Source organism: Neofelis nebulosa, chromosome 9 (genome assembly GCF_028018385.1).
Source record: "Neofelis nebulosa isolate mNeoNeb1 chromosome 9, mNeoNeb1.pri, whole genome shotgun sequence".
NCBI classification, from domain to species: domain Eukaryota; kingdom Metazoa; phylum Chordata; class Mammalia; order Carnivora; family Felidae; genus Neofelis; species Neofelis nebulosa.
The window spans coordinates 96,550,378-96,564,123 of NC_080790.1; the positions used below are offsets into that span (position 1 = coordinate 96,550,378).

Genomic DNA, 13,746 nt, shown 5'->3' on the forward strand with positions numbered 1-13,746 from the left:
CAGCTCAGCTCATGATCTCACAGTTCATGGGTTTGAGCCCCACATCAGACTCTGCACTGACAGTGTGGATTCTCTCTTTCTCTCCCTCTCTTCCTGCCCCCTTTCCACCTGTGTGCACATGTGCACTCTCTCTCTATAAATAAATAAATAAATAAATAAATAAATAAATAAATAAATAAACAAACAAACAAACATTAAAGAAAACAGAAATGAAACAGGAGACATTACAACTGGTAACAAAGAAATACAAAGGATCATAACGATTACTATGAACAATTGTGTGGCAACAAATTGGACAACCTAGAATAAATGGATAAATTCTTAGAAACATACAACTTACCTAGACTGAATCATGAAGAAATAGAAAATATGAACAGACCAATAACAAGAGATTGAATCAGCAATCAAAAACCTCCTGACAAAGAAAAGCCCCAGACCAAATGGTTTCACTGGTAAATTCTACCAAATATTTAAAGAAGAATTGACACTGATCCTTCTCAAACTTTTCCAAAAAATTAAGATGAGGGAATACTCCCAAACTCATTTTATGAACCAAGCATTACCCTTATACCATAGCCAGGTAAGGACATTACAAGAAAAGAAAACTATAGACCAATATCCCTGATGGATACAGATACGAAATTCTCAACAAAATATTAGCAAACTGGACTCAACAGCACATTAAAAGGAACATACACCATGATCAAGCAGGACTTATTCCTGTGAGGCAAGGATGGTTCAACATACACAAATCAGTAATTGTGATAAACCACACTAATAGAAAAATAAAAATCATATGATCATCTCAATAGATGCAGAGAAAGCAACCGACAAAATATCACATCCCTTCATGATAAGAATGCTCAAAAAATAGAATACAGTAGAAAAATGTTTCAATTAAATAAAGGCCATTTCTGACAAGCCCATAACTAATATCATACTCAACAGTGAATGGTTAAAAGCTTTTCCTTGAAGATCAGGCACAGGACAAGGGTGCCACTCCTATTCAACATAAAACTGGAAGTCCTTGCCAGAGAAATCAAGCAAGAAAAGTAAATAAAAGGCATGTAAATTAGAAAGGAAGTAGTAAAACCGTCTGTTTGAAAATGATATGATCTTATATAGAGAAAATCCTAAAGACTCCACCAAAAAAACCGTTAGAACTGATAAACAAATGCAGGAAAGTTGCAGGATACAAAACCAATGTACAGAAATCAGTTGCATTTCTATACACTAACAATAATATACCTGAAAAAGAAACAAAGAAAATAAACCCATTTGCAATAGTATTAGAATTAATGTTGTTAAAATGTCCATACTACCCAAAGCCATCTCTAGATTCAGTGCAATCCCTATCAAAATTCCAATGGCACTTTTCACAGAAATGGAACAAACAGTCCTAAAATGTATATTGAACCACAAAAGACACCAAGTAGCCAGAGCAATCCTGAGAAAGAAGAACAAAGCTGGAGGCATCACACTTTCTGATTTCAAATCATATTACAAAGCTGTAATAATCAAACAGTATAATACCAGGATAAAAACAGACACAAAAGCAAGTGGAACAGAATCAAGAGCCCAGAAATAAACACTTGCATATACAGGCAACTAATATTTAATAAGGGAGCCAAGAGTACTCAATGCAGAAATGATTGTCTCTTCGACAAACACTGTTGGGAAAACTGGTATCTACATGCCGAAGAGTGAAATTGGACCCCTATCTCAGACCACTCCCAATGTATCAAATACTTAAACACAACACCTGAAACTGTATAACTCCTAGAAGAAAACATAGGGAAGAAGCTCCTTGACACTGTTCTTGGCAATAATTTTTTGGATATGACATCAAAATCACTAATAAAAAATATTAATAAGCAATAAAAACAAAAATTAGTAAGAAAGACTACACCAAACTAAAAAAGCTTATGCACAGCAAAAGGAACAATCAACACAATAAAAAGGTGATCTATACAATGGGAGAAAGTATTTTAAATCATATACTGGAATATCAGATAAGGGGTTAATATCCAAAATACATAAAGAACTCATACAACTCAACAGGGGAAAAATGACCCAATTTAAAAATGGACAGAGAACCTAAATAGACATTTATTCCAAAGAATACATACAAATGGCCAACAGGTACATGAAAAGAGGCTCAACCTCACTAATCATCAGGAGATGAAAGTCAAAACCACAATGAGATACCCCTTACACCTATTAGGAAGGCTATCATCAAAAAGACAAGAGATAGCAGGTGTTGGCAAGAATGTGGAGAAAAAGTAACCCTCCTGGACCACCTGGATGGCTCAGTAGGTAGAGTATGTGACTTGATCTCAAGGGTTGTGAGCTCAAGCCCTATGTTGGGTGCAGAGGTCACTTAAAAACAAAATCTTTAAAAAAAAATGTAATCCCCATGCACTGTTGGTGGTAATGTAAATTGCTACAGCCAGAATGGAAAACAGTGTGCAGGTTTCTCAAAAAAGTAAAAATAGAACTGCCATATGACCTAGCAATCCCACTTTTGGGGGTATATCCAAAAGAAACAAAAACAGGATCTTGAACAGATATCTGCACTCCCATGTTCATTGTAGCATTATTCACAATAGCCAAAATATGGAAACAACTTAAGTTTCCTTCAACAGATGAATGAATTTTAAAATGTGGTATATATGCATACAATGGAATATTATTCGGCCACAAGAAAGTAGGAAACCCTGCCATTTGCAAGAACATGGGTGGACCGTGAAGGTATTATGCTAAGCCAAGTCAGAGAAAGGCAATATATTACACGATATCACTTAATATGGAATCTAGGGGTGCCTGGGTGGCTTGGTCGGTTAAGCGTCCGACTTCAGCTCAGGTCATGTTCTCACGGTCCGTGAGTTCGAGCCCCGCGTCGGGCTCTGTGCGGACAGTTCAGAGCCTGGAGCCTGTTTCAGATTCTGTGTCTCCCTCTCTCTCTGCCCCTCCCCTGTTCATGCTCTGTCTCTCTCTGTCTCAAAAATAAATAAACGTTAAAAAAAAATATGGAATCTAAAAAAGGAGAACACATAAAAACGGCAGAACTGTGGTTACCAGGGGTTAGGTGGTAAGTGAAATGGAAAGAAGTCAGTCAAAGGGCACAAAATTTCCAGTTATAAGATAAATAAGTTCTAGGGATCTAATGGACAGCATGATGATTATAATTAACAATATTGTATTATATACTTGAAAGTTGCTAAAAGAGTGGATCTTAAACATTTTCACCACAAGAAAGTACTGGTAATTATGTGACAATAAGGAGGTGTTAGCTAATTCTATGGTGGCAACTGTTTTGCAGTATATAAGTGTATCAACTCGACATGGTGTACATCTTTTTTTTTTTAATGTTTATTTATTTTTGAGAGAGAGAGGTCACACACACATGCCATGGAGGGGCAGAGAGAGTGGGGCAGGAGGGTGGGGGGGACAGAAGATCCAAAGCGGGCTCTGTGCTGACAGCAGAGAGCCTGATATGGGGTTCTAATTCATGAACTGTGAGATCATGACCTGAGCTAAAGTCGGATGCTTAACTGACTAAGCCACCCAGGTGCCCAAAAATGGTGTACATCTTAAACTTACACAGTGGTATATGTCAATTATATCTCAATAAAGCTGGAACAAATAAATAAAAACCTCCAAAAAACAAATCCCTGACTAAACTGGGTTTGTCCATTTTGGTCATTCTAAGACCTGACTGGGGTCTGCGTGAATCATTACTTCTCAGTAGTTTGTTCTCATCATGTAAAGATGTAGTTTTCAAAATGGTGCTGCTGTGCCCAAATATTCCCTGACTCTTCCTTTTTCCATTAGCCTGAAGCTATAGGTTGAATGAAAATATACAAAAGCAAGTCCTTAAAGGAAAATGCAAAAAACTAAAGATGGAAAAAAAAAACACAAAAACCTTTTCAATGGGGAAGAAATAAATATTAGGGACTACTACCTCAGAATCTAACTTTAGGGCCAGTTCTCACCTTAAGAAACTAATGCCTTTATCTCTCGAAGGTCATCCTGTTTTCCATCATGTAGATAAATGTTTCACCACCTTGACTGCACACTGGAACCACATGGGGAGCTTTTTAGAAAGACCCCAAAAGATTGGTCTACTTCGTCTAAGTACATGGTAGCATCAGGATTTTTAATTGAGATATAATTCACCTACCATAGAAATAAACCTTAAATCAGTATATATATTTGGTGGCTTTTAGTATATTCACAAATGTGCACACCTTCACCCACTAATTCCAAAATATTTTCATCTCCTGCACCCCTGCAAAAAACTCCATACCCTTTATTAGTTATTCCCCATCTACCTCTTTCTCCAGCCACTAATCTAGTTTCTGTCTCTAGGGACTTGCTTATTCTAGGCTTTCATATAAATGGAATCATATAATAGTGCTCTTTGATGTCTGGCTGCTTTTACCTAGTGTAATGTTTTCAAGGTTCAAACATGTTATAGCATGCATCAGTACTTCATTCCCTTTGATTTCCTAATAATATTCCATTGTATGGCTATACCACCTTTTGTCTGTTTATTCATTCATCAACAAGCAAATGGACATTTGGGTTGTTTCCACTTTTTTGGTTATTATGCATAATGCTGCTATGAATGTTTATGTACATGTTTTTGTGTGGACATGTATTTTCAGTTCTAGGAGTGGAACTGCTGGGTCAAATGGTAATTCTATGTTTAACTTTTTGAGAAAACGCCAGATTATTTTCCAAAGTGGCTACACCATTTTATAATGCCACCAGCAATGTATGAGATGGCACCTTCTCCACATCCTCACCAACGCTTGTTATTGTCCTTCTCTTTTATTATAACCATCCCAGCAAGTGTGAAATGGTATCTCATTGTGGTTTTGATTTGTAGTTTCCTAATGACTAATGAGTGTCATTTCATGAGCTTATTGGCCATTTGTATATCTTTGTTGGAGAAATGGCTATTCAAATCCTTTGCCCACATTTTATTTGGATTATTTGTCTCTTTATTGCCATATGAGTTCTTTATATATTCTGGATATAAGTTTATTGTCATGTGAACAGTCTAAAAGCACCCCCATCAGGATCACCTGATTCTGATCAGGTGATTTTCATACAAACTGAGCTTGAGAACTACTGATGCAGAAACAAGCCTCCAACAGATCATGTTATCAGAATAAAAGAATTTTTGATTCCAAGTTTTCTAAGAAAAGTAATATTCTTTAAATAGCTCTTAAGTTTTGTCAAATAGAGAAATTAATGTATGAAGAATCCCTGAACAATCATCCTAGAAGGAAAACTGCTAAATTCCCACCTTCGAATGCTTTTCCATAAACTGGCCACTTGAAAAAAAAGCTAATTTGTGGTCATCTTTGCCTGAACCTTGGGATTCTATGAATGAAATATTCAGTTATAGAGCTGGACATGCAAGGGTTTTATCCATGTCTGCTAATTACGATATGCAAAAGAGAACACAAAAACTCATTCACACTAAGATTATCTTGTTGTCAAAAGCAATCTTCAGTCCAAGCTTACATAAACCACGTTTACAGGCCTTTACAAAAATTGTCCTCTAGATTTCTCATGCGATACAAAGGGAACATTTTAGCTCACATTTGAATTGCTTTCTTTTCTTGATTCCTAAAACTAGCAACAAAAGCCTGACCTTGTGAGATCCCTGTACACAAGTCAATAATGAGACATTTGCAGGGGAGCTCCATTCCTTTAAAACAGACTTCTCAAACATGGTCCCTAAACCGGCAGCATCAATATCACCCATGAACTACTGAGATGTACACATTCCCAGGCCCATCCCAAATCTACTAGATCATGTTGAGCGTGAGTCCCAGTAATCTGTGTTCTAATCACCCCAAGAGTTATTTCAATGCATGCTCAAGCTTGAGTACTTACTTCTTTAGAATACTTTCCTCACATTTCTCATACACACATAAAGTGGCTGCCATTGGTTAAGACCCTATCCTTCCTAAAGCTGAACAGTCACCACACACTCCCTAATTACCCTGAGGCACTCAGAGTCCCAATTTTGTTGTATCAATTTCTCCATAGCACAGAGCAGACCCCATGAATATCCCAATTTCAGCACTTTCAGCTCCTAAGAATGTCCAAAGCTTCAGATGGAGTGGCATGAGGTAGAAAGCTATCACAATATTTTTGGCTTTAGGAAGGCCTAAATGTTTCAATATTTTTCAGGAAGGCCTATTTTCAACAGGCTCGCACCGACATGAAGGCCTAAAGATACCTCAATACACTTAATGTTTCGCTATCAGAACTAGGATTTAAATCCTAATTATCAAATCTTGTGGGTGCAGATTCAGAGAAGAAAGCCACAACTAGCTAAATTTCTGTAAGGGCGGAGTGTCCCTCCACGAATGCCTCCAGCGTCAGGGCAAGGATGAGGGACAATCTCACAAGGTGCAGGGTTGCTCACGGCAGCTGCCCCAGGCACCAGGTCAGCCTGCTCTCCACTTTGAGCTGAGATGTGCCAAAGCTAGCTAGCTTGCCAGCTCTCTTCTGTGTCTCTTCTCCTCACTTCTGTTGGGTGTAGACTTCAGGTCTACAGCTGGCAAACCACAGGGGGTGGGTTCCATCTTCCTTTACTCCCATTCCTACCTCCCATCTCAGTAAAGCCTTCCAGGATGGATGCTATGGAATTAGGACATTTGTGGAGCATGTTCTGAATCAGTGGTCACCACTGACGTGCTCACAGGGCCAGGCTGGTACAATGGTGGGCTCGAGGACACCTGCGTTGTCTACAGCAGCTGCTCCAAAGCTGCTCCAAAGCTCCATCTCACCGGGGACCTGCAGAAGAGCAGGCCCAACAGCAGGCCTTCTGATTTTTCTAGAGAAGCTAGAAATTCCAACTGTTACGTACACTTTCTTAATTTGTAAATGCTAGCCACTAATAAAACAAAACTTACTCATTTACAACCTAAATCAAATCATGAGAAAACACTGGACAAATCCAAATTGAGAGATGTTGCACAAAATAACTGATGTGTGCTCTTCATAACTGTCACTATCATGAAAAACAAAGGCAAACTAGAGAGTTCAGGTTACAAGAGACCGAAGACACGGGACACCTGAATGCAAAAAATGATGTGGATTTACTTCTGCTCTAAAGGACTGTCCGTAAAATCTGAATAAGGTCTGTAGATTAGATAATAGGAGTGTAGGAATCATGTTCAATCCTGACCTCTGTACTACAGTTACATAAGAGAACATTCTTGTTTTTAGGAAATAACCATGGAAGTATTTAGTGGTAAAGGGGCATTACATCCACAACTTATTTTTAAAAGTTTCAGAAAAACATAAACGTAAAGAGTTCTTAAATAATATATATGTATAATATTTATATTTTTATATAATTATATTTATAATATAACATAAGTAATACAAATATATATGTTTATATATTAAAAGAGAGAAATACATAGAAAAAGCAAGCAAAGAGAATGATAAAGCAAATGTGGTAAAATGTTACCATTTAGGGAACTTGGGTGCTTACAAGTTTTCTGTAAGTGTGAAATTTTGCCAGAACAAAAAGTTAAAAAAAATATTACTTTCCAAGTCAAACAAAATCCATGTGTCAGCAGGATGCTGGTCTGTGATCTCTGGCCTCTAGGATCTTGGGGTCTCAGAAATCCCCCTCAGACACCCTCAAGAATCTCTCCCTTTCACCCTAACTCCCATCTCTACCTTCAGGAGCAGGGCAAAGAACCCACAGCAGCCTGGCATCTGGAAGCATCTCACAAAAACCTAAAACTAAAGCTAGGTCACACTGGGAAGGAGGGTGATGTCACAGCTCAGAAGCGAGCCTGGCCTTGGAAGCAGGGAGGGGATGGTAGCTGTAGGGGTGTGGGGCAAAACCAGAAGCAATGTGCTTATTTCTCTCATTTCTCTTAGTAAGCGTAACCCAGGCAGATAAATCACCAACCTCACACACAACAGCATGATTCTCTTCATCTTGGGCCTCGATTAGTTCAGCCAGGAAGTACTCGCCGTAAGTTTCCTTCAGAATGGTGTCATGGCGCAAAAATATCGGCATGAGATCATCATGATCTTCTACCCTGTTTAATGAAAAGGCTTAATTAATTTCAGTGTTCCTTCCTTCAGTGGAGCACCTTCTATGTGCCAGACCGTGTTCTAAATGCCAGGGACACAGCAACATGCTCATGACATGAACTTGCATTCTTACAGGAGAAACAGAATGAAACTATAGCAAATACAACACTTCAAAGATTTCAAACAATGGTAACTGCTCTGGGAGGGAGAGTGAAAGGTTAAGTGGTCAGGGAAGACCTCTCCAAGGAGGGACATCTGCTCTGAGACCTGGATAAAGAAAAGGGAAGAGAGCTATGTCAAGAGAACTGAGGGTGGAAAATTCTAGTCAGAGGGAACACACTCAGCATATTTGGGTATGGAATGTGGGGCATCATTTGTTCTGAGACAAAGGACAAAAAGCTAGGAACAGCATTTCCTACATGTGTTCCAAAGGACACTACTTCTATGACATTGTCCCTAGCATCCCCTTCTTCCTCCCAAAAGAATTCAACTGTCTAAAGACAATTTCCTAGTATAGGTGCCCTCTGGAGTGTCACAGTTATATATTAGAGACTGAGAAGTACTAGAATAAATATGAATATTTAACCTTGTTTATGCATTTACCGAACATGGACCCATGGTACCCTTTACGCTTATCAATGGGGAACAGAAACCATGGTACTCACCAGCCCTTCTGACACAGAGGAAGTTCCAGCAGCTCCCCCACCATTTGGCAGGGTTCTAGGGCTGGTTCCTTTATATTCTAGTTGCCCTTAAAAAAATTTTTTTAATGTTTATTTTTGAGAGAGAGAGACTCAAGTGGGGGAGGGGCAGAAAAAGGGAGACACAGAATCCGAAGCAGGTTCCAGGCTCTGAGCTGTCAGCACAGAGCCCGACATGGGGCTTGAACCCATGGACCACGAGATTATGACCTGAGCTGAAGTCAGATGCTCAACCAACTGAGCCACCCAGGCACCCCCCTCTAGTTGCCCTTTTAAATCGAGGCTTTTTTTTCAGTGCCCCACAGCAGATGAGTCTGCACATGGTCCCTAGGTAATATCCCTGACCACTGCAGTACACAGCATCCAGGGTGGGGGTTCCCTTCATTCCTGGGTCTCTGCCTCTCTTGCCATTCTTTATGCGGTGACTCTGTCCTCTGTTATGCTGTTCAGAAGCTGTTCAGTCAGTCCTCAGTTCTTCAAGAGGAATTGCTCCGAAACAGCAATTGACTTGGTGTGTCCATGGAGGAGGTGAGTTCAGGTTCTTCCCACGTCGCTATCTTGGACCAGAAGTCTACCCTTTACTCCTGACACATCGCTACATTTCCCATAAAGAAGGAAATGCTACTTTAAAAATAATAAAGCTCTGGGGCACCTGGGTGGCTCAGTGGGTTAAGCGTCTGACTTCGGCGCAGGTCACGATCTCACAGCTCAAGAGTTCGAGCCCCGCATCGGGCTCTGTGCTGACAGCTCAGAGCCTGGAGCCTGCTTTGGATTCTGTCTCTCCCTCTCTCTGCCCCTCCCCAGCTCACACTCTGTCTCTCTGTCTCTCAAAAATAAATAAACGTTAAAAAATATTTTTAAAAATAATGAAGCTCTGCTCACCACCTTGGAAACATTCACCTCAGACTTCCCTTGTCAGGACCCAACACAGTGATCTTGACAACCAGCATGGGAGGAGAGGGAGAACCAAGAACCAGGTTTATGGTTGCACAGTGATGCTGGCTCTTAGACTCCATTTTTCTGACATTATCTAACATTCTTTTATTCTTTTTAGTACATTATTGGTTATATTTAGTACTCTATTTTACCTGCCTAGGATGTTCTTATACTTTTTTTTCCTGGTACTTTTCTTTTTTTTTTTTTTTTTTTAATTTTTTTTAACGTTTATTTATTTTTGAGACAGAGAGAGACACAGCATGAATGGGGGAGGGGCAGAGAGAGAGGGAGACACAGAATCAGAAGCAGGCTCCAGGCTCTGAGCCATCAGCCCAGAGCCCGACGCGGGGCTCGAACTCGCGGACTGCGAGATCGTGACCTGAGCTGAAGTCGGACGCTTAACTGACTGAGCCACCCAGGTGCCCCAGTACTTTTCTTATTAAAATGTTCCACATTTGGGTTTTTTTTGTTGTTGTTTTTCTGTGCTATATCTGATTTGGCTACTAAATTTTATCTCTTCTCCCCTTTACTTCATTACTGTGCCATCTTCATCATCCTATTTGATCTTTTAATATGTTCTCTTTGACATTAACAGTAGGCTCATATGAGTGATCTGTATGTATATAAAGCTCAGGGCTTTATCCAGATTATCTCCGTTGGTATACTTCTCATAGCTACCCCAAAAGGTAGGGATTGCGATCTTCACTCTATAGATGGTGGAGAGCAAGGCTCAAAGGGAGGATGAAATGCTTTGCCTGAAATGACAGCAATAGTTGGCAACAGAGCCATGTTATAAACTCAGGTCAGCTTAGACACTGCCATCACATACTACACTAAGTCACCAATGCACTTCAAAAATTTCCCTTTACTTCGACATTCCTTTTGAAAGTGGGCAGCAAGAAGCATGAGCACAAGCTAAACAGTTGAGAGGAGACTGGCTCAAGGGACAGGGGTCGACACCATGGCTCATCCACCCAGCCCTGCCCCAACTCCCGGACTGGATTCCCCCAATCCTGCAACAGCTCCACTCCCCACGTCTAAATGCTTTAAACTGGACAGCTCCATGCACTCTGGATGAAAATCCCCACTTTGTTCCAATGATGAAAGCTTTACCTCTGGTGAGCCTCATCTGTTGGAATGTTGTTTTTTCATCAGTAATAAACATCTTGATGGGAGAAATACACACTTGAAAACTTCATCTCTGCTATATAAAACTCAGAAGTAAGGGGAAAGCTAGCTAACAGACCATGATACAGGAAGGAAAAAACAAAAAGAAGATGACAACCATCAGGGATTAAACATAACTCCCCAGGTTGACTCTTATTCTTAACCTGTCAGCACTCTCTGGAAGGAGAGACAGCAGAGGGTCCTTATCCAGACAACCAGGATATTTGCTTATTATACTGTCAACCTGGGTATGATGTCATCACCAACCAACGGTCTCATTCCACATGCCAGCACGTCAGAGAGACTGTCTAGTAGGGAGTCTAAAACATGGAGCCAGAACTGAGAAATGTATAGAACTGTTGAGTCACTACATTACACACCTGAAACTAATATAACACTGTGTGTTCATTATGTTGGAATTATTAAAATAATGACTAACTAAATAAACAAATACACTTAAAATATATTCATGACATGGATCCAGAAACAAACACCAACTGTGTTTTTAGGATGGACTTGACTGTACTCTCACACCATAGCCACTTCACAAGCTGTTTCAGCTCTGCACTAAATTTTTTAAGTAGTCTTTGACTACTTGCCCATCTATTTTTGTGTGTCCACAATCACTTTGAGAGCTACCAGTGGCTGGGTGTGATTGGGTGTACCAAAGCTCCATAATAAATGCATTGAAGGCTCATGGTGCTCTTCTGAAAAGATTGGAGGATAAATGATACAGTGTAGTGGTCAAAGTCTGGGCTGGAAGCCAGAATGCCTAAATCTGGATTTAATAACTGTGACCTCGGGCATATCACTCAAACCCTCATCCCATAGTTTTCTCATCTGTCATAAAGACAGTAAATTTAATGTTGAGATAATAGCGTGTGATGTGCTATTATTATTAACATTACTACTACTTAGGTAGGAAGGGTCCATAAGGACAACCAAAGAATATTTATAATCAATGCATGGAATGGAAGAGGTTATCACTATAGAAGCCTGAATAGCTGTGCTAGTTGCCTATTGTCCCATTCCATCCACTATCACTAATCTGTTTAAAACCCTGCTTTCTTCACCTCACTCTCTTACTCAAAAACTTTTGCTAGCCCCCGCTGTTTCTGGGTCAGAGCCCTTTAGCCTCATCTTTTAGGCCTCTTTTCATAATCATCACCAACAATGACACACAAGGTGATTTACTCATTCTCCCTAGAAGGGGACCTCACCATCTTCCCTCCTTCTGCCTCTGTCCCTATCCAGCACTGTGACCCACTCACTTATTCCAAATTCCAGCATCCTTCCACCCCATACCCTCCAGTGGCTCATCATCCCAGCCTCCTTTCCCAGGAACTAATGACAGGATCAAAACTGGATATCTATTGTCCACTTTTGATGTTAATGTCAAAGCAGGGCATGTTTCCAACCAAGGATTATGCTCTTTGGGGACAGAGAGGGAGTTCTGTGCTTCTCCATGACAAAGGTTAGCCAAGATACTCTGAACCTTCTTTTCAACTAGACTTCAACCTTGGCTTGCAAAGACTTGAACAAACACCGACATAGTTTCTCATAGCCCAAGGCCACATCCCTAGGATGACCCCAGTCCCCCTTGAAGTACCTTTCTGAGAAAGCAAGGCTGCCAAAAGAATTTCCTGTTTGTTCTAGCCAACACCTAAAGGTAGAGCCCCTGTCTCTCAGTCTCTGTGGAAGGGTAGGAGCCTAACTTCAATAAGCTCCAGCTAGCAAACTCAGATAGGTTTCACAAGGAACAAACCCACTTCCTACTTCTTGTCATTTTTCACTTCCTTGACTCTACTGAGACTCCCCTCGCCCCCTCTCAATTCTCTAATTTTCGCTTTAATTAACTCAACCAAAGCTGAGTTCAGTTCACACCATATGCTTTTCCCTATATAATAGTTACTATTGATTAAAATCTGTCTTTAGCACTTTAACCAGAGACTGGCTTTGTTGAACTTTTGGACATTTGCATACCCTGTAGACTGCAGTACAGGTGCAACAGTGATAGGCGACACAGAATAGGTTCCGTACCGTATTCTAGGACCTCATCCAGTATGACACATGTACACACAGTACCGAGGGGTGCCACTGCTAAGCCTGTTTTCCAGGTGAGCAATGTGTGGCCTGAGGGGACTCATGTGGAGAGTGAGACCACAGCCCTAACTGACAGAGACACCTGCCCAGTCACTTCAATACTAAGCCTTGGTTTCTCATCTACTAAGCAGGCAGGGACAAGGACAGCAGGGAGGGTACAATGTAGTGATACAAGGTACACTCTGGTAGACAGTAAGCCCTCAGCACAATCTACTCTGGAGAGACTTCACATGCGGCCCCCATGTCCCACACCACCTGGAAACACCCGCTGGCTGGCTCCCTGCCTCCAAGCACTCAGGACCTCTGCTGAAAGAGCCTACTAGCACACCCCACTGCATTCCAGAACCCATCTCCCTACTTAACCTGCCAAAGAAGTGCTGCTAACAGACGGGAGCTTTTCTCTGTAAAGAGAGTCCTGAGTGATACTTGTTTGAAAAAAAATAAAAAAGATTCTAGGAGAGAATAGCCAAGAAATCCATTTTCAAATGCTTTGCCAAAAATAAAACTCCACATTGATATTAAAAGAGGTAACTTGTAAATAATACAAAAATAATTCAATATCCTAGTCACTTAAAGAGAATTGAGGCACCTGTCATATAGAAAATTCTAAGATCAACTGTGTATGATGGGCTTTTATCTACATAGGATGGACACAAAAATAATACTCCATGGATACAAAAATCAGAAATAAAGGCTCAGAGAGCCCCAGGGCTGTACACCTATGCATGAGCCCTCTGCAGCCTATGAACAAAGT

The 13,746-nt window shown here is 40.5% G+C and overlaps 1 protein-coding gene across 8 annotated transcripts in view; it reads right to left on the reverse strand.

Moving 5' to 3' along the window:
- Nucleotides 1-13,746, reverse strand: part of CFAP61 (cilia and flagella associated protein 61) — a 282,171-nt gene that overhangs the window by 237,476 nt on the left and 30,949 nt on the right. For all 8 annotated transcript variants that reach the window (XR_009248788.1, XM_058684747.1, XM_058684746.1 and 5 more), the window contains exon 7: nt 7,958-8,090. Coding sequence is in view for 7 of the 8 variants with exons in the window: in XM_058684747.1 (XP_058540730.1) it covers nt 7,958-8,090 (133 nt within the window). In the remaining variant the exon portion in view is untranslated. The remainder of the gene's footprint in view (nt 1-7,957; nt 8,091-13,746) is intronic.